Source organism: Pleurodeles waltl, chromosome 5 (assembly GCF_031143425.1).
Source record: "Pleurodeles waltl isolate 20211129_DDA chromosome 5, aPleWal1.hap1.20221129, whole genome shotgun sequence".
NCBI classification, from domain to species: Eukaryota; Metazoa; Chordata; class Amphibia; order Caudata; family Salamandridae; genus Pleurodeles; species Pleurodeles waltl.
The window spans coordinates 424,573,276-424,594,107 of NC_090444.1; the positions used below are offsets into that span (position 1 = coordinate 424,573,276).

Sequence of the window (20,832 nt, forward strand, 5' to 3'; positions counted from 1 at the left end):
CCTCCTCTGGGTCCCCAAGAGCAACTACCGACAATCAAGTATGCCTAAGGCTGTAGCACGTTCAAACTTAGCTAATGCTGGGAATGGTAGCACTCCCTCTCAAACTGGATGGTCAGTTAGTGAGAATATGTTTAGCGTACATATAATTCAGCCACTTCACACACTTACATGGCATCTTGTAGAATAGCCTCTCTCCAGCGCCATCATTGGTCTGCAGGTATTTACTGTCTGCAGACCAATCAAGATGTGTGATGAAGCTAGAAGATTTATTGCATTCCCCAATTTTCTTGTACCGCTGAGCAACTGCATAGACGTCCACAAGGCCGTCATTGGAGCCGACCGCCAGGTAGGAGCCATCAGGTGAGAATTTCATTTCATGGATCACTTCTTTCCGATCTTTGATGTGAACAACTTCTGTCATGTCTCTGAAAGAGGTGAAAAACAAGGATTACTTACAAGAAGGTATAGACATACTTGAAATACACACAAATATATACATACAAGAAAGCAAGAACAACAAGGACATACTTAGAACACACAAAAATATAGACATACAAGAATCTTTTGACAATCTTAATCAAACCACCTTGATCGGTAATGTGGATAGGGTGGGAGATGCAAGAGACTTCCCGAAAATGGCTGAGTTGCTTATTTTAAGATGTAATTCTAGAGTAAGAGTTGGTGACGATTTAGCTAATGCCATTACAGTTTGTCATGGGGTAACAAAGGGATTGTGCCTTTTACAGCTACTGTTCAATGTCTATAAAGAGCTGCTCTAATAATTGCTAGTGAAGATTGCTAATGGGCTTCAAACATACACTGATGCTCAAAGTATGCTTTGCCCATCACAAAATCCATAAATTGATAGGAAGAAGGAAACTGGGATTTTTGCTATCATACAGGATTGAATGCATTAGAGCTGCCAGAGTTTGAATGTTCATTAACATGATATTCAAGTTAATAAGAAAGTACAAAAACTGGGGTTATTGTTGACAAGAACCTTGCACTGGACTATGTGGTGAATCCTATTATTAAATCCTCTAAGTATATTCTGGCATTGCTTTGTAAAATCTGCCATGTACTATCTCAGGAAAAATGATGGCTTGTGCAGCGATAGCATCAAAGATTGACTATGGCAATGACTATCAAATTCTAACATTTCTAAGACACGTGCAGAATTCTACAGCAAGAGTTGTGTACATGATACAGCTGAGTACTCATAGTTCTTCCATCCTTTTTAAACTGCATTGGTTACTGGTGGCCTCACGTATCTGTTTCAAAGTTCTAATAATGGCACATAAATCTATCTTCACTGATGCGCTTGGATATTTCAACAGTGTTTCAATATCTAACATCCGGTTAAATCATTATGGCCTACTGGTGGACATATTATGATTCTGCAAGAAACAAAGCTGAAATAAAGCAGGAGGTAGATATTTTCCAACCATTGTTTGCCCTCTGCAGAACTCTTTCCCTGATAATTTAGTACACATTTTGGACCTCCTTCGTTTCAGGAAAACTTTCAAGTCTTGTCACTTCTGCCAAACTCTACTGGAGCTCTTTACTTAATTATCCTTTTCTAGGTTTATAGCGCTATAGAAATTTAAGATTGATTGTTTGGTTGATGCATATTATTGTGACAATGGAGTTTCAATTTCATCTGGTAAGGGTAATCAATTTGTACTGAATTCCAATTTTAGAATGCATTTTCAAAAGATATTGTATTGCTTTACATGAATATTTGTATTTTGTTTCGATAGATTGCATCATGCCTGATGATGAGAAACACCATTAAAGTATCACCTTTGTGTATGTTCATGGGCCAGGAAGTGAAGGATATAGAACAAAGGGCTGGCTGAAAGTCAAATAAGCTGTGTGTAGCTTTAACTGAAAAATCCCACAAATGTTATTAATGGTGAAAAATGCTCCAGTCTGCTAACTTAAAAACTATGGGCCTGGTCTAGAGCGTGACAGTCAGCAGTAAGCAACTCTAAACTGGATGGGGGGACACAGGCAATGCAGAGGAGGCAGGCAAAAAATGGACGATTTTATGACAGCTTTCCCAATGAAGACCACTTCTAAAATAGGACCTAAATAATTTGAAAAATATTTAGTTTGTAATCCACACCAGAAAACATTGCTGAAAGTTTTGAAGAACTTCCAACTGTCCCATGCTTTGTGACTTTATATGCTTGTTCGAGTACTGGAAAGGGAGTTATGAACTGATGTTGCACTGAGTAGAGGCGTAACCATGCTTGACATATATGTGAATAACTCAATGGATAGTTCAAGACATAATATTCATACCCAGGGCAGTAGCATGTCTAATAATAACACTTGCTTTGGTAGAAGAAAAGGCTTCAAATAGTGAAACCAGGAAAGCCTAGATATGGGAAACATTTTTTAGAAAAGCAAGTAGGTAAAGCACAGCATGCCATTCTATGGAACAATATTAAGTAATAAACACAGTGAGAGTGTTAGGACACGAGTATAGCAGGATAAAGAATTCTAGCATTTTATTTTATTATGATGTCTGCACGAACGTTGTTTTTATTTTCTGTTAATATTCCAATTCAGGCAATCCCTACTGATATTTGATAGAGAAACAAAAATGACCTGACAGCCTTAGGGTGGTCATCCCCCAACTTTTTGCCTGCCTCCCTCTATTTTGCTGACCCTGTTTTTGCAGATTTTATGACTCTGTGCACTTTACCACTTTACTACTGACTAGTGCTAAAGTGTGTGTGCTCTCTCCCCTAAACATGGTAACATTGGTTCCTACCCAATTGGCATATTTAATTTACCTGTAAGCACCTAGTAAAGTGCACTACATGTGCCCAGGGCCTGCAAATTAAATTCTACAAGTGTGCCTGCAGCACTGATTGAGCCACCCACATAAGTAGCCCCTTAACCATGTCTCAGCCCTTCCATTGCAAGGCCTGTGTGTGCAGTTTCACTCCATTTCGACTTGGCATTTACACCTACATGCCAAGCCTTAAATTCCTCTTTTTGTACATATAAGTCACCCCTAAGGCAGGCCCCTAGTTAACCTCTTTGGGCAGGGTGCTTTGCAAGTAAAAGGCAGGACACGTACCTATGTGTTTTACATGCCCTGGTAGTGAAGAACAGGTTCCTTACCTTCGGTAATGCATTATCTGGTAGAGACTCTATCTAGCTGCAGATTCCTTACCTTTGAATTCCCTGGCGTCAGCTTCGAATCCGCACTTTGTTGCTGAGCAATACCCTGTACGTGTGAGTTGTTCGGATCTGCGTGGCTTTGTCAGCGTCGTTGGAGCCATCTGTGACGTCACAGTCGCCTATAAAGGTACCACCCCAGCGCACGTACGTCAATTCTTTTACCCACAAAACTTCCATGCCAGAAGCACAGAGTCATGGATAAAACCAACATTTTTTCTGTGCAAAACTAGGGCCCTGAAAGGGGTAAACCCAAACCCTAATAGGCATATCCACAGAGCGGGAGGCATGGGTGGGTGTAAGGAATCTGCAGCTAGATAGAGTCTCTTTCAGATAATGCGTTACCGAAGGTAAGTAATTTCTTCATCTGATAGGGACTGCAGATTCCATACCTTTGAATTGATACCTAAGCCATAACCTTCTGGTGGTGGGCCGCGGATACTTCCACTACACTAAAAAGTCCTGTATGACTGAACGGGCACAGTGTCCATCTCTCCGTACCCGATTGTCCAGGCAGTAATGTTTTGCAAACGTGTGCAAAGATGCCCACATTGCCGCCTGACAAATCTCCATGACTGGAACGCGTGAGCTAGTACAGTGGTTGCAGCTTTGCCTCTGGTAGAATGAGCTCTCAAGCCCTCAGAATGCTGCTTCCTGGCCAATGTGTAGCAGATCTTGATGCAGACAATGACCAAGCACGAAATGGTTCACTTCTGCACTGCCCGACCCAACGTACTCCACAAAGAGTTGGCCGTCCACTGGAACTCTTTTGAGCGATCAAGGTAGAACAACAACACTCTTTTTGGGTCCAGTTGGTATAGTCACTCCTCTTCCTTATAGGGATGCGGTGGGGCAAAGAAGGTGGCAGGGTTATGTTCTGACGCAGATGAAATGGGGACACTACCTTGAGGAGGAAAGAGGCGCGAGTTCTGAGTACCACCTTGTCTGGATAGATAGTGAGATACAGTTGCTTTGATGACAGAGCCTGCATCTTACTCATCCTCCAGGCAGATGTTATTGCCACTAAGAAGGCTGTCTTGATGGTGAGCAGCCGGTGGGGACAGCTGTGCAAAGGCTCGAAGAAAACACACATCAGAAATGTGAAGACCAGATTTAAGTCCCATTGGGGCATAACAAAGGGTGTAGGGGGAAACATATGTACAAGCCCTTTTAGGAATCTATGTACAATGCGGGATTTGAACAGAGAAGGCTGATCAGGCAGCTGAAAAAATGCCAATAAGGCAAAAAGATAGCCTTGATAGTCCCAAAGGCAGAACCCTGCTGGGCAAGGTAAAGTACAAAGAGAAGGATATCAGAAAGAGAAGCAGAAAGAGGATCAATACACCTTTCTGTACAATAATATACAAAGCATTTCCCATGGCAGGCATATACCATTTTAGTGGAGGGATGCTTGGCTGCCAAAATAACTTTACAGACTTCGAGAGGAAGGTCAAAAGCCATCAACTGCCGCTGCTCAATCTCTATGCATGAAGGCGCAGAGTTGACAGGTTTAGGTGGAGAACCCTCCCCTGCTGCTGCAGAAGATCCTCCTGAAAGGGCAGCCTGATCGTAGGATTAATGCTCATTTTGAGAAGCTCGGGATACCAGACTCTCAGTGCCCAATCCGAAGCCACTCGGATAACTTGGGCACAGTCATTCTTGATCTTCTTGAAAACTCTGGGCAGGAGTGGTATGGGCAGATAGGCGTACAGGAGGCCTGAACTCTACTCACGATGAAAAGCGCCACCGAGTGATTGCCACAGTGGAAACTCCAACGCGCAATACTGCTGACACTGTGCGTTCTCTGCAAAGGCGAATAGATCTAACTAAGGCTCTACCCACTGCTGAAAGAGTTCTTGCACCACCTCCAGATGGAGATACCATTTGTGATCTGCTAGGCATCAATGGCTGAGTTGGTCTGCCCTGGTATTCAGAGAACCTGCCGGGTGCTGAACCACCAGGGTTATGCCTTGCTGTTACAGCCATGTCCAAAGACACAGAGCCTCTTGTCAAAGGTTCCACAACCCCCCACCGCCCTGCTTGTTGCAGTACCACATTGCAGTGGTGTTGTCCGTGAACATCTGCACTATCTTCCCTTTCACAACAGGAAAAAATGCTTTCAATGCCAGTCGGATCGCCCAGAGCTGCAGGAAGTTGATATGCAGTCCGGATTCCACTGGAGACCAGAGGCCCCTGATCTCCACTTCTCCCAGATGGCTGCTCTATCCCAGCAGTGACACATCTGTCACTAATGTGAGATCTGGCTGGGGAAGGGAGAGGAGCCTGCCTCTGACCCAACCACAATTCACTAACCACCACTGCAGCTGTTTTGCAGTAACCTCCGAGTACCCTCCGAGATCTGAACTGTCTCTGTAAGATTTCCCTCATGCTGTGCCCACTGGAACTTCAGGTCCCACTGCAGAGCCCTCATATGCCATCTGGCATGTTTGACTAACAGGATGCAGGAAGCCACGAGTCCCAACAGCCTCAGAGTTTGTTTCACTGAAATCCAGGATAGAGGCCGAAACATCGGTTTCATAACCTGAATATCCTAGACTCACTGCTTGGGAGGATCTGCACTGTGTCCAGAACAGCCCAGATGAAACTGAGCTTTTGAGAGAGAGTCATGTGTGACTTCAGAATGTTTATAGTGAACCGCTAATGCAGGAAGTCCGCTGTAGTCTGAAGGTGGGTGACAAGATCCTGGGGTGTAGGAGCCTTCAACAACCAGTCGTCGAGGTAGGGGAAGACTGAAGTCCCTAACCTGCTCAGATGAGCTGCTACCCCTGCCATCACCTTGGTGAGCACCCGAGGAGCACTGGTGAGACCGAAGGGGAGCTGAAAGTGCTTGTGGGCCACCTTGAACCACAAGTAACGCCTGTGGGCGGGCAGGATGGGGATGTGAAAATATGCATCCTGCAAGTCCAATGCTACCATCCAGTCTCCTTGGTCTCGGGCAGACAAGACCTGAGCAAGAGTGAGCATCTTGAATTCCTCCATTTTGAGGAAGAGATTGACGTCCCTTAAATCCAAGATAAGGTGAAGGCCCTTGCTCCTTTTTGGAATCAGAAAGTAGCGGGAATAACAACCACTGCCTACTTCTGACATTGGGACCCTTTCTATGGCTCCCTTGGGCAATAGAGCCGTAACTTCCTCGCTGAGCAAAATTAAATGATCCTCCATCAGATGTTCTTTCAATGGAAGGACAGAGGGATGGTAAGACTGGAGGGGGAGGGAATAACCCTTCTGTATGATATGCAAGACCCATTTTCTGATGTTATGGACCGCCAATGAGGGAGATTAAATTGAATCCTCCCTCCAACTGGACGAATATGGTCTTGCAGAACCATACTAGGAGGGCTTGGACATTGCGGACAAGGGGGGCTGGGTGGTGGCCGACCTCTGGCTAGACACTCTGGGTCTGAAGGTAACACAACCTCATCCTCGCACTGAATGCTGTAAAGATGGAGGACGGTGGCTGACCTGTGAGTGGCGTGGTACCCCGCCCCTTTCGAAGCCTCGAAAGAGGTGAAAGGCAGACTGCTGGCGAGCGGGCACCGAGAGGCCCAAGGATCTGGCCGTAGCTCAAGAGTCCTTGAACCGTTCAAGCGCCGAATCTGCCTTTTCTCCAAAAAAGCGTGAGCTATCGAAGAGCATGTCCATCACATTTGTCTGGACATCCCCCAAAAAAGCCAGTGGTATGAAGCCAGGGGTGGCAACGAAGGGCCACTGTCGATGAAATCACCCTGCCCAGAGACTCAGTCATGTCCAATCCACACCAAATCATGAACTTGGCTGCATCTCCCACATCCTTGACAGCCTGAGTGAGAGTGTCCCGAACGCCCTCCAGGACCTGGGGCAGCACTGTGCCACCATATCGAATAAAGTATGGGAGAAACGCCCAATAGGCATGAGGTATTTTCAGACCTCAATGCCAGGCTGGAGGAAGAAAACATCTTCCTCGCAAGCTGGTCCAGCCTCTTGGATTCCCTATCAGGGGGAGCGGAAGGGAAGGCACCATGGGAAGTGAAAGCTTAGACCACCAAGCTCTCTGGGGTGGTGTGTTGGGTGAGGAAACTACGGTCGGTAGGAGCTGGTCGATGGAGGCGGCCAATTGTCCTATTTACAGGAGCCCCTGTGCTGGGTTTGGACCTAAGGGAGCCGAGGCCAATATAGCAAAAGCAGACAGTGCACATTCCAATGGTGCACGGCAGGGAGTGCCCCTGCACTGCCCATGCCATGAAGTGGCCTACTTCACTGACTTTTTGCCAGCTTTTTCATGGTGGGGTCCCCGCCATGAAAAGGCTGTTGGATAGCTGTGTTGTAATCAGCCAGGCGATGTGACGTGGCTGAGTACAACTCAGGCCGCTATCACCACATCGGGAACCATGTTCATGGGGGGGATGGCTTTCTTTAGGCGGGTCCACCCACCAGGGTTGTAATGTGGGGGTCAGACCGTCTGGAGTGCAGCTGTCCAACTGCCACACTAATAAGGCCAATAATTTCCAAAAGTCAGATTCATTTCCATAGGCATTTCTTTGCACTCTGTACTGTTCATTTTGATAATAGAACCTTCCGCGGGTTGAGAAAATGAGCTTCAATTCTGAGAGGATGCCAAGGGCATAAGGAGAGGACATTAAAATTTCCCTTGATGCTGTGCTGGTGACATTATTTATTTCTGGAAGCCTTCATTCCCAGTGCATTAGGCAATAAAAACTATGCAAGAACATATGAAACATACTGAAGTGAACTCATATCCTGTCAGAAATTGTGTTTTTCCTTATTCAAGGAGAAGACAAAACAATCACACTAAATTGTCTCCTAAAAACTGATCAACAACCATTTAAAGAACTTGGGGTCTAGTTTACGAATTTTGGATTGCAAAGTAGTAGGAGTTTTTTGCAGACCACTCGATTGCGACCAGAGTTTTGTGCATAAGTTACAATTGGGTGATGTGACTTATGTATTATTCAGTTGGAGGACAAAGCTGGGATTTGCTTTAAGTTATCTTCTGTAATATGTTCATTAATCTGAAACCTTTCATCATGTACTGTCTCCCTCTCAGCTTCTCATGAGTTTTATAAAATGGCTGTATGCCCGCAAATACCTAGGGCCTAATTCGTGAAGCTTCATTCCATGAGTATCTGAGACTTGCTCCTCAAAATTCAAAAGGTAGCCAGTGATGCTGCAACCAATTTTCAGAATGGGAGTGCTACCATCAACGTTACAACACTGAAGTTGGATTGTCAAAAATCCAAGCATCACACTAAGAACAAGCGTAGCAAATGAGCCACACACTTATAGCAGGATATTTTAAGGGTGTGATGTTTTGCCAGTGGTGCATTTAGGAGCACACTGTCACACATAAATTGCTATGGGCATGGTGTGATAGGGCACTGTCATTTGCAGGCAATGCATTTTTCATTACAATAGCTGCTAACTTTGCACAAACATGGAGTTTTACTGATTAAACTATATAGTACACAAACACTAATGTGTGGAAATCAGATTTCACAAATGTTTGTTAGTTGGACATCATCAAGTAGAGTGCCTTGATTTGTTTTGATCACATTCAAATTTTTGTTTCCATCATTCTTCAGAATTACAAACAATTGTGCTACCTTTGTGGTTTCTTAACTGCTGATATATTTTGACTAATTTGTACAGTTCATTAACAGGTATTTAAATTTTGTTGTGTGTTAGAAAAGAAAATTTACATACAACAGCCTATCCTCCACACACCCTGTACTCCGTGATGACCGTCACATAGATAACTTTACAAAGTTCTTTCACTTACTTTGCAGTTAGAAAAAGAATGCTTAACACCAACCTCCATGTTAACAGAATCAGCTACAATTTGACAGAAGACATAGGTTGACATTTGACCTCTGTTTTTGACTGCACAACAAATGTGAGAATATAAACATAAAATGTAAAGGCATCTTTAGGGGTCATACACCTTCTGAACTCCAGTATGGTTATTCTTGAGGTGCTGCAGCACTGACAGTGCCCTTCTTCCAGCACTGAGAAGTTAGCCACCAGTAAATCACTACTAGCTTAATCGTTTTCAGGTCATCATCCCAAAGATGGTCGGAACATCATGTAGCATGTCTACTGTTTTGACATAATATTTGGGGGAATATTAAGTGTTTTTAAGCATGCTTTGCCACCATGGATGACCAATGCAATAGCTAAGTGCCTAAAGACAGTCTTAGGGCCTGATTTAGATCTTGGCTGTATTACTGCCAAGCGGCGTCGAAGGCGGACCTGAAAGAACTGTCAAGCTAACTGTGTTCCACCCTCCGTATTTGGATGTTACAGTTCTGCAAGCAGATTGACTGGCGATAGATTTCTGAAGGAGGGAGACGGCGGCGGACTCAATGGACTTCATACAATGGCTGGGGCTTTGGAATAGAGGAAAGTGGCACACTGTCCCTTAACCATATGTGTACCCCTGCATTACACACTACACAACATACCACACCACATACACACAATAACCCCACTGGCATTCCAACACAACCCGTACATACCGAAAATACACACTGACATACATCCATGCCACACCATACACACACCATTGACACTGCACCCACACATGACACAACAACCAACACAACTACACATTCAGTTTCACAAATATTCTCACACAGAAGCATAACTACACACCGCACGACAATGTCTGCCACACAACAACACTCACCTGAATGTGTCACACAGCAACACAACATCAGACGCACATTCAAGTGACACACATACATTCACAAGCACACCACCCACTCCTGATTCCTCCACCTCGGACAGCCAATCCACACACACACATACATACGCGCACAGACACACATACAAAACAGATAGCACAGACCTACCCGTCAGCTCTGCTTACAATGCGCAAACATGGACACCATTGTTCAGTGTGAGTGTACCATCACAATGACAGTTGTGTATTTGTATATACGTGTTGTGCCAGTGTGTCTCCCAGCCAGATGTGACACCATTGTGTACCCCACATATGTGTGTCACAGTAATTAAAAAAATAACTAACATGTATATGCTTACAGTGACCTCGACCTCCCATTCAGTGCCCACCCAACGTAGCCTGGTAATGTGGCATCCCTACCTTCGAGTCCGACAATAGGGTGGTCGTATTTTCCGTGGGTCAGTGGCTGCAATGACGGCAGGTGTTGTCCAGTCGACTATGGGGGTGGAATGGGGAAAAAAGGTTTGTTTTCACCCCTTTTCTCCCCCAATCCGCTAACTCAAACATAAAGGTTGGACCACCACTATTTTTTGGGAGGTAAGGCACATCCAAATCTGCACGGCAGGAAGGGTGTCTGGGGTACCACCGTCAGTCACTTTTCCCTCTCCCGCCGTCCACGCGTCTTCTTGGGGGAGACGGCAGTTCCAATGTGGGCTTTCATTTATGGGACCGCCAACACCTAAATATGGTGGGCAGAACGTCGCGGTGGGCAGACCATCGCGGCGGTGGACTGGTTTTCAGTTGAAAAGTTGATGGCGGGACCATTACTGCCAAGATCTGAATCGGACCCTTAATGTCAAATCTATGCCTATAATGGCAAAGAAAAGCTCCTCACCTCTGACCTTAGTGGTATGAGATGGTTTCTATGAAATGAGCAATGCTGTACCGCAGTCATGGCAAGGTGACCGGGGCATTCGACACCACAATGGCAGAAATTGCTATTGATTTAATGATTCTGAGGGGAGTACAGACACTATCCTAATGTGTAAGGCAGAAGTGAGAAATATCTTGAGAATGTTTCTACAACACTAGATGAAGAAGCAGGAGTTTTTATTAGCAGTACACTTTGCACCTATAGATAAATGAGCAATGGAATTGACTTAAACCCTCGTACATCATTGTGTAAATCATACATGAGGCACTGCTTCTCTGTAGCATACATTCGAGGGCAGTGTGTTTGAGGTGCCCTGCGTGAGTCAGCGGAATTTCATTATCTAATCCAGCAGAGGTTCCACCAGGAGTGGCTTAGATGAGTCATCATGGGGCACTATGCAATGCTCCCACTGATCTTTCTGTAATAGTTCTATGTTGATCCGTGGGCCTGCCTCCCTGTCTTTACTGTGCATCATCTTCTGGATTTCTGCCACAATTGTCATTATCACCTGAACAACCCCTCCACTGAACCCACCCTCAACCCATTGGATATGCGCACATTCAATCCTAAGAGTAGAGGAGAAATGGAGAGTGGGGATAGCAAAGGAGCAGGGACCAAACTCCTTGGCATGCCTGAAAGCTTTTCCGGATGCACCCCAGATGGTGCACCATCTAAATTAAGTATTTGAGGCATAATGGAGTCTCAAAGATTTTCTAGAATTCACTCTTCATAACATGGAAAGACTAAGCTGCCCCTGGGCAATCCCTGCTCCAATTAAATGCATGCTGGAAGAAAGAGTACTCTTCAACATCTTTTGGCTAAACCTCTTTTTCAGTGTCCCTTTCAGGTGAGAAGGGGATTTCTCTGTGGAGAAACTATGAAGTCAGAGAGCCAATCTATTCTCCTTTGTCTGTCTACTTGTCACTTAGGGGTTTTGGGGACAATTTCTGGGGGATCGAGTTGGGAAATATTTGAAGGAGAGAAGCTGTGGAAACTGATGGGCACATGGCTGATTTAGAGGATTTAGACAACACTACTGTTGTCCTGTTAACCTCAGTTTACTGGCACCACGACCAATACATCTCTTAAGCCCCAAAAGACTGATACTGCCTTTTCAGAGAAAAGTGGAATTGACAGGTGTCTCTCACTTCACACTCACTGAGTTAGGTTTGAGGGGAAGGAAGTGATTAAATTCAGACAAATCTCTCATTTGTGGGAGATTTTTATGGCGCTCCGTCCACACCCTCAGAATCAATATGCACACATAATACTTGGTATTTCACAGTACAATACAATTACTTATTATACACATTTGTCTATAAATCAATTGCATTGTAATGATTATTAATATTAAATATAGCTCAGCAATAATTATGCATATTAGTCAACTATGGCCTAGATATGTTTCATCAAAGAATGTTTACAATGCTAGTCTTTCCTAACTTGGTTGCAACCAGCGTTCTAATGCCATGGTTGTGTGAGTTTCAGTTATTAGTTTTTTTCTGCTGATATGTCAAGTAATACAATGCCTCCCTGCATATCTTATGGTGCCTCCAGGCTTGAAGTCAGAATTCTAGAGTTCAACTCCCTATCCAGCAACCATTGTATGTCAAACGTCACCCCTTGCTAGGCATTATATAGGAAACATGAACGATACGTTTTGTTCAAATGTGTATACAGAAACTTGCTGCTACTTTTCTTCTTTCTTCATTCCGGACAGAACACAAAACGTCATTAGCTTCATAGCGATCGCTTCAGCTGCCATGTTTATAAACAATGCATGCAGCCAAGAATGGAAATTTTCCTTCTTGCTCCTGTTAACACAAGTTAGAAAAAACATGGCAACCCAAACACTCATCTATTAATAGCAGAAATGAAGACGACAAACTAGTCTACTGTCTCATCCTAGGCACAGTGTTTGAATGTAAAAAGCAACGTCTAGCCAGCATGCATTATATGTAACCAGGCCTACAACGCATGCAACACACAAAAACACGTTAGAGCACTGATGCAACACTGCGGTCATCAGTGAGGTAGGCAATGACAGTGTTGTTGTAAGCAAAGGTATCTTTTTTGGGTTATTTTTGACAATATTTTAATTGTGATGAAGTAGTGAGACAAAAAAGTCTTTTTTTGAAGATGGCATCAGAAATGCCGATGATGGGGGCATTGATCAAGGATAAGAATTTCATTGACAGACAGCCTCTACCTGACAATAAGTTAATTGATGGCACTTTCATTACAGTGATGAAAGTACTATAGTAGTCATTCACTAATTTGTGGTTATCAACAAGCGTACTGTTGCTCATGGTTTTGGTAGCAGCTAAGGTTTTCGGTTTTTGCCAGACACCGAAGATTCTCCAGGGAAGATCCACTGAGGCCACTCCCTTGACTTTCAACTTTTATTTTGAGAAAGGTCCCACTACCTTTGTCTCTTGCATATTTTCTTTACAGTTATGGCGGGAGGATCACTTATTAATCCTTGCACACCAAAAGAGAGTGCCTCCCTCAAGGCATTATCAAGCGTTCTTCCTCTGTCACAAACAGCCTTCAAGACTGGCATATTAAGTCACCAAGATGAGTGTGCTCTGGATGATGAAGTAAATAAACTCAGCAAGAGGATCATCGCAATAAATCTTCAAGCCACATGAAACATTTAAACATTCCTATATTAGTATGCACAGTTAAAATATTATACTGTTTTACCACACACAATAAGCAGTCCATAAAACATCCTGTAGTTTTCATAACTGTTGAATTAATTTGTTGAATCTTTAGTTCCCAAGTTTCATCCACATTTTTCCATCCAACATGTTTGGCACCTCACCAGTAGGACCCTTTTAAGGGCTATTTAACTGTTGAAGACATTAATGTAACCCATAATAGTTTCATGTGACCCCTTTATGAACAGTTCTATAATAAGATTTGAGTTGTGATCAACTGGAAAACTTTGAGGTTTTGAAAAATGTGAAAATTAAACCATGGTAACATATTAAGCATTGTATTATATAACTATCTCTGTGGCTGTTCACATGTTCTGTGTCCAGAATTAAGGTTTTAATGCATTTTTACACATTGGGAATATGATATGCTGCTAAGACTATAAGAGACACTCTCTCTCAAAGCACATGCCATTCTTAAGTTTAGAATGCAAACATATTTCTTTCTCTCAGACTCCCATATCTGGACTATGAATAACTGCACAGAAAGAAAACAAGTTACTTACCTGTAACTACAGTTATCCAGTATTGGTATCTTTTATAAATTCACATGCTTGAATCATCCCCGTCGTCAAAGTGGGAGTCCCACGGTACATAAAATAGCAATAAATAATAAAAAAATTTTTTTGCCATAGGCTATAATGGAGCCAGCAATTGCTCACATAGCCTATCCATGTCCTTTTGTGAAAGGATCTAAACCTGCCTGCTGTCCAATCAGGCACCAGCACCCTCTAGAACCTTCTCCAGAGAAGCTCCCTTCCTCAGATTTTCCAGCACGAGAGTGAAAAATTAGAACCTGAGAGGAAATGCGAGCATCAAAGGGGAGGAGGGTGGGTCGCATGTGAATTTATGAAAGATACCAATACTGGATAACTGTAGTTACAAGTAAGTAAATTGTTTTCTTATCCAGTATTGGATCTTTCATAAATTCACATGCTTGAATCTGAATAGACAGCAGTATGGTTGATAAACATTGTATCCAGCGTGGATGGAGGGTGCGAGCATGAAGACCCTCTATCTCCAATATAAATAATAACAATAATAATCATAGTAAACTCATACATTTCTGATCGTGAGTTACGAAGGAATACAGATACTTTAAGTACGTGTACATAAATACTGAAATTCATGCTGTAAATACCAATATAAATATATATACATATATATATATATATACATATATACATATATATATATATATACATACACATATCCATTAATACATACATACACCTTACATATTCACATGGAAGCATAATAGAAAACATGGTTATTTGCATTTCAAACCTTATGTCTATAACTAAGGAAAGGTCTCACCTTAATGAAAGAGATGGCGTAGAACAGCTTGTCCTACTAGGGAGTCTGTTCTTTGTGATGACTCCAAACAATAGTGCTGCGTAAAGGAGTGCGTAGTTTTCCATGTTGCAGCCTGGCAAATTTTATCAAGGGCAATACCTTGAAATAAAGCAGCCGATGTGGAGACTGCTCTTGTGGAGTGGGCTCTCGGGCGCCTAGTCAAGGGTTTTCCTGCCTTGGTGTGACAAAATTGGATTGTCGAAGAAATCCATCGGGCTATAGTGGCCTTGGTTACTCCTGTTCCCTGTCGTCCCAGAGAATAAGATACTAGGAGTTGGTCTGATTTCCTGATGTGTTTGGTACTTTGCAGATAAAATTTTAGGCATCGTTTGATGTCCAAAGAGTGGGGAGTTTTCTTTGCTATCGTAGTAGGGTTTGGAAAAAAGGTTCGTAGAATAACTGGTTCATTGAGGTGGAACGAAGATGGAACCTTGGGAATATATTTGGGATTGGTTCGGAGCATATCGAAGTCTTCAGAGAAAACCAAAAAGGGTTCTTTAGTAGTGAACGCCTGTATATCACTGACTCTCCTGGTAGAGGTGAGAGCGAGCAAGGTTGACACTTTCCAGGTGATGTACTTGAGCTCCGCCCTATGAATGGGTTCAAAGGGAGCTTTCATGAGTTGGGAGAGGACAATATTAAGATGCCACTCTGGCGGAGGTAAGCGTACCGGAGGAAAGGTGTGGAACAGCCCTTTCATAAACTGCTTGATGACTCTGGATGAGCCGATAGATGGCATGTCAGCCGATCGTCTGTAAGAGGCTATAGCTGCTAGGTGAATCTTGACTGATGCATGGGAAAGACCAGCTTTAAAGAGAGAGAGCAGGTAAGAAAGAATTTGCTCAGGGTTAATCTGAAATGGGTGAAAATTATTCTGAGAGCACCAAACACAGAATCTCTTCCATTTGAGTTTTTATGTCTTGTTCGTGCTCTCTGCTCGTGCCTTAGATAATATAAGTCTACATTCTTGATCAATGTTCATATCTTGGAACTCTGTACTCAGGAGACAAGCATGCAAGTGTAGTGAAGTTGGGTCGGGATGTAAGATGAGACCCTGATTCTTTGTTAGAAGATTGTGGTTGCAAGGCAGGCGGAATGGGTTGGTTACTGACCGGAGTAGGAGCTCCGTGTACCAGTACTGCCTGGGCCACTTGGGGGCTATGATAATGATCGTGCAGCATTCGGTCTTCATTTTCTTGAGGAGCCTGGGAATCAGTGGAATGGGGGGAAAAGCGTATGCAAAGATCCCGGACCATCTTATCAAAAGAGCATTTCCCCACGACCCCGGGAGTGGGTATCGACTGGCGTAAAACTGGCATTTGGCGTTCAGATTGGTGGCGAACAAGTCTAGGATCGGCCGACCCCATCGTTGGAAGATGTCCTCGAGTATGGTCTGATTGAGTTCCCACTCGTGACAGTTGTCGTCCGTCCTGCTGAGAGAGTCAGCTAGAGCATTGTTGACCCCAGCCAGGTGCTCCACCCAGAGGCGGACGTTGTTCAGTGTGAGCCAGTTCCAGAGAGACTGAGCTTCTCTTGAGAGGGAGAGGGATCTTGTTCCTCCCTGCTTGTTGATGTAGAACATGCTTGTTGTGTTGTCTGTTCTAACTAACACTGAGGATCCTGCGATGCATGGCAAAAAAGCTTTGAGCGTGAGATGAATCGCCTTCAGCTCTAACAGGTTTACGTGCATCTCTTTTTGGAGCTTGGACCATCTGCCTTGAATGCGCATGTCCTGTAAGTGGCCTCCCCATCCTTCCAAGGAGGCGTCCGTGGTGATGACAAAGGGGGTTATTCCAACTTTGGAAGAAGTGGTAATCCGTCCCAAAAGTGACGGTAAAGTGACGGATATACCACCAGCCGTATTACGAGTCCATTATATCCTATGGAACTCGTAATATGGCTGGTGGTAAATCCGTCACATTTGGGACGGATTACCACCTCCTCCAAAGTTGGAATAACCCCCAAAGTCTGTTACTGGTGCCAGAAAAGTAAGACCGTGGGAGAGGTGGTTGATGTGAGACCACCATTCTAACGCCTGCCGAATCTTTGGTGTGATAGTTATTAAGTCGTCGAAGGATCCTTGCGACTGGGTCCATTGAAGTTGCAGTTCTTCTTGCAGCGGCCTCATTTTGAGTCTTGCTAGCCGTACTAGGACTATGGCTGAGGAAATCATGCACAGGAGCGATTTGAATAGTCGTACTGAAACGAACTTTTTTTGCGGAGATTGTGACAGCCAATTGGGTCAGCTTCTGCTGCCTTGATAGGGTGAGATATGCCTTGTTTTGGATAGTGTCTAATTCTGCTCCCAGGAAAACTCTCCTGCATGCAGAAAGCACTACTGACTTCTGTAGGTTCACTGTTAGACCCAAACCGTTGAATAGTTTTAGGCAGGCGTTTGTCGCTTTGGAAGCTAGCAGAGATGACAGAGCTTTTATGAGCCAGTCGTCCAGGTATGGGAACACCTGGAAACCCTTGCTTCTGAGGGAGGCTGCGACCGGGGCAAGGCATTTCGTGAAGATTCTCTGAGCTGATCTGAGGCCAAATGGTAGGACTCTGAACTGATAATGGGCACCGGCTACTGTAAAACAGAGATATTTGCGATGCTTTTGGTGTATTGGAATGTGGAAGTAGGCGTCCTGGAGATCTAGAGTTGTCATAAAGTCTCTAGGATTCAGGAGGTGCAGGATATCTGACAGTGTGATCATCCGGAAGGATTGTTTCCGAAGGAACTTGTTGAGTTTCCTGAGGTCTAGTATAGGACGCCACTCTCCTGACTTCTTCCTTATGAGGAAAAACCGGGAGTAGAACCCGAGACCCCGTTGTTCCAGAAGAACTGCCTCTCTAGCCCCTTTGGCAAGAAGGCTGAATACTTCCACCTGAAGCAGACGAAGATGGAGAGACCTGCCTGATGTTGGTGGATGAGGCGGTGGCTTTTGTGTGAATTCCAGGGTATGACCTCTTGTCACTATATCCAGCACCCATCTGTCTGATGTTATTTTCTTCCACTCTTGGATGAAGTTGGAAATATTTGCTCCTATTGGCTGATATCGTGAGCATTGGGGGAGCATAGCCGGTGCCTGTAGAAGATCATTGTTTTCTGGGTTGATCTCTGGATTGCGAACCCTGCCTTCGTTTACCTCCTTGTCTGGTATAGGAGGCAGTCGATGATTGCCTGTACTGCTGTTGGTATGAAGGCCTGTACTGGGATTGCTGGTATTGTCTGTGGAAGGAACCTCGAAATGAGGTGAAACCTCTCCCTCTAGCCCCTCGAAAGGGCTGTTTCCGGTACTGCAGGGTACCCAGGGACTTGGCGGTGTCCGTGTCCGTCTTGATGGCTTGAAGAGCTTCATCCACATGTTTGCCAAATAGAGATTCGCCATCGTAAGGCATGTCTAGGATTCGGGACTGCACTTCTGGTCTAAAAGATGTGGCCTTGAGCCAACCTTGCCGTCGTAAGACCGCGGCACCCGCTAGTTAGCGGAAACCAGTAGAGGCTATGTCAAGAGCGCATTCGATAATTTCTTCCGACGTACGCTCACCTTCCTGTAGGATCTTTCGTGCCTCTGCTTGTTTATTTTCAGGAATGAGGTCCAGGAAAGGTTGCATGTCGGACCACATTTGGTGGTCATATCGGCCTAGAATCGCTAAAGAATTTGCTGCCCTGACAGTGATTGCAGACATGGAGGAGAATCTCTTGCCTATATTGTCCAGTCTTCGACCTTCCTTGTCTGGAGGAGTAGAGATAGGAGTCAATGGGTTTTTGGAGCGCCTTTGAGCAGCCTGTGAGATCACAGAGTCAGGCTTTGGATGGCCAGTAAGGCATGCCGGAGAATTTTGGGTTGCCTTGTATTTTTTATCCAGTTTTTGTGGAACTGGAGGAACCGTAGCCGGGTTTCCCATAATCTTTGTGCCCTCACTCCATATGAAATCAATAATCGGAATGGACCGTACCGACTTCCGTGATTGCTCCTTGAAATCATGTAGGAAACATTCCGACTGGGAGACAGATGTTGGAAGGTGAAAACGTACCGCAGCTCTGTCCATAAGATTATGGAAACCACCTATGTCCTCGGGCGGAGAATCAGAGGGGCGAGGAGGTGGTGGAGAAGGAGTGGGGGCCAAGTAATCATCCCATTCCTCGGTAGGATGTTGTGGAGTGGAAATTTCTCCTTCTTCTTGTTCCTCTTCCCCTGAAGTGGAACCTTCATCTCTGAGGGGTGCAGCTAACACCGAGTGGGATGTCAATCTTGGAGTAGCTGGCAGAGGAGGAACATTAACTGGTGTCACCGGAGAGACTGGCGCTGGTGGTTGATCTTCTGCTGCCAGTGGGAACCTTCTCCTATAATCCTGAAGCATGGATTGTAAATCCTGGATTAAGGAGGAAGGCATTTGTACAGTATCTCTGTGTTGAGGTTCTCGTGTTTCGTAATATTGTTCCTGATGAGAGTAGTATGGTTGGTATTGTTCATACTCATCCTCTTCATCCTCATCTTGGTACTTGACATGGAGCTGCGAGGGGCTATGTGCATCTCCGAATGGACCTTCGTCAGATTCCTCCCAGTCAAGAAGATGACTGGGTACTAAAGCTGACACCTTGTTTGGAGATGTGTCAGTTGGATAAATGTCTGGTGCAGGTAGAGATCTGATCCTGACCATGGCTCGGAGATCTGGAGACCTGGAAGAGGCAGGAGTGGCCTCAATCTGTCTACTAGGCACCAGTCCTGTCGATGGCGTGAAAGTTGATGCAGCCGTGGATGGTACAGATTTTTCCCTCGACGGTGGTCTCGTCGACGGTGGTTTCGCCGACGATGGTTTCGTCGACAGTAGTGTCGTCGAGGATGACTTCTTTGACGGTGTCTCCGTCGATGGCGAAACCGTCGATGACAATGGCGTCGCTGATATTATAGTCGACGTGGCAGTCGTCAACGGTGTTGCAACCGACGATGTTTTTACTATACTCGTCAACGGAGTTTTGAGAGAGGGAATAGGATCCCTTACCGTCGATGTTAAGGTAGTCGACGCTGACGACGGTCTCGTCGACGATGTAGTGGAGACAGTAGTTGCTGGTACCGTCGTCGTCGTCACGGTCGTCGACAGTGTTGTCGTCGTCGATCTGATTTTTAGAGTCATTTTTCCAGAAGTGGAAGGCTCTGATGAAGGAGATAGACGGTAGGACTCCTTCTTTTGAAGAGGAGAGGAAGGCTCAGAGGAGACTGAAGTCTGTAAGCCCTTCCCATGATGTGATTTCTGCCTCTTCCTGGATTTTTCTGTGTGGCCCAGGTCCTCAGATCTGGACCTTTTGTGTGGCCTCTCTGACCCACTGTCCTCACCTGAAGTACAGGATTTGGCCTGTAACCATGTCAGGAGCCTGCCCTCACGGTCTCTGAGGGTCTTTGTGGAGAAGGTGCGACATATTTTGCAGTCCTTAACCTGGTGTTGTGGGTAGAGACAATACAAACAGTCTTTATGTGGGTCATCCACATGGAGCCTTTTCTTTCCACAGGTCTTGCAAGGGCGGAAAAGGCCTTTCCTAGAAGAATCCGACATATTTTCAACTCTTTTGAGAGAAAAAGTTCTGAAGTAGAAGAAAAACTGAGCAGAGCTCAGGGAGACTCCCTTGACACGACGTGTGGTAGAAAATCTGAGGAAGGGAGCTTCTCTGGAGAAGGTTCTCAAGGGTGCTGGTGCCTGATTGGACAGCAGGCAGCTTTAGGTCCTTTTGCAAAAGGACATGGATAGGCTGTGTGAGCAATTGCTGGCTCCATTATAGCCTATGGCAATTTTTTTCAAAAATTATTTATTGCTATTTTATGTACCGTGGGACTCCCACTTCGACGACGGGGATGATTCAAGCATGTGAATTTATGAAAGATCCAATACTGGATAACAGTGCACACAGGTGACAGGTTTACCAAAGTGACAAGTAC

The 20,832-nt window shown here is 44.7% G+C and overlaps 1 protein-coding gene across 2 annotated transcripts in view; it reads right to left on the bottom strand.

Annotated features, from left to right (window-relative positions):
* EML6 (EMAP like 6) overlaps window positions 1-20,832 on the bottom strand; it is an 854,573-nt gene that overhangs the window by 513,062 nt on the left and 320,679 nt on the right. For both annotated transcript variants that reach the window (XM_069234186.1, XM_069234187.1), the window contains exon 9: window positions 169-425. In XM_069234186.1, coding sequence (XP_069090287.1) covers window positions 169-425 — 257 coding nt within the window. The remainder of the gene's footprint in view (window positions 1-168; window positions 426-20,832) is intronic.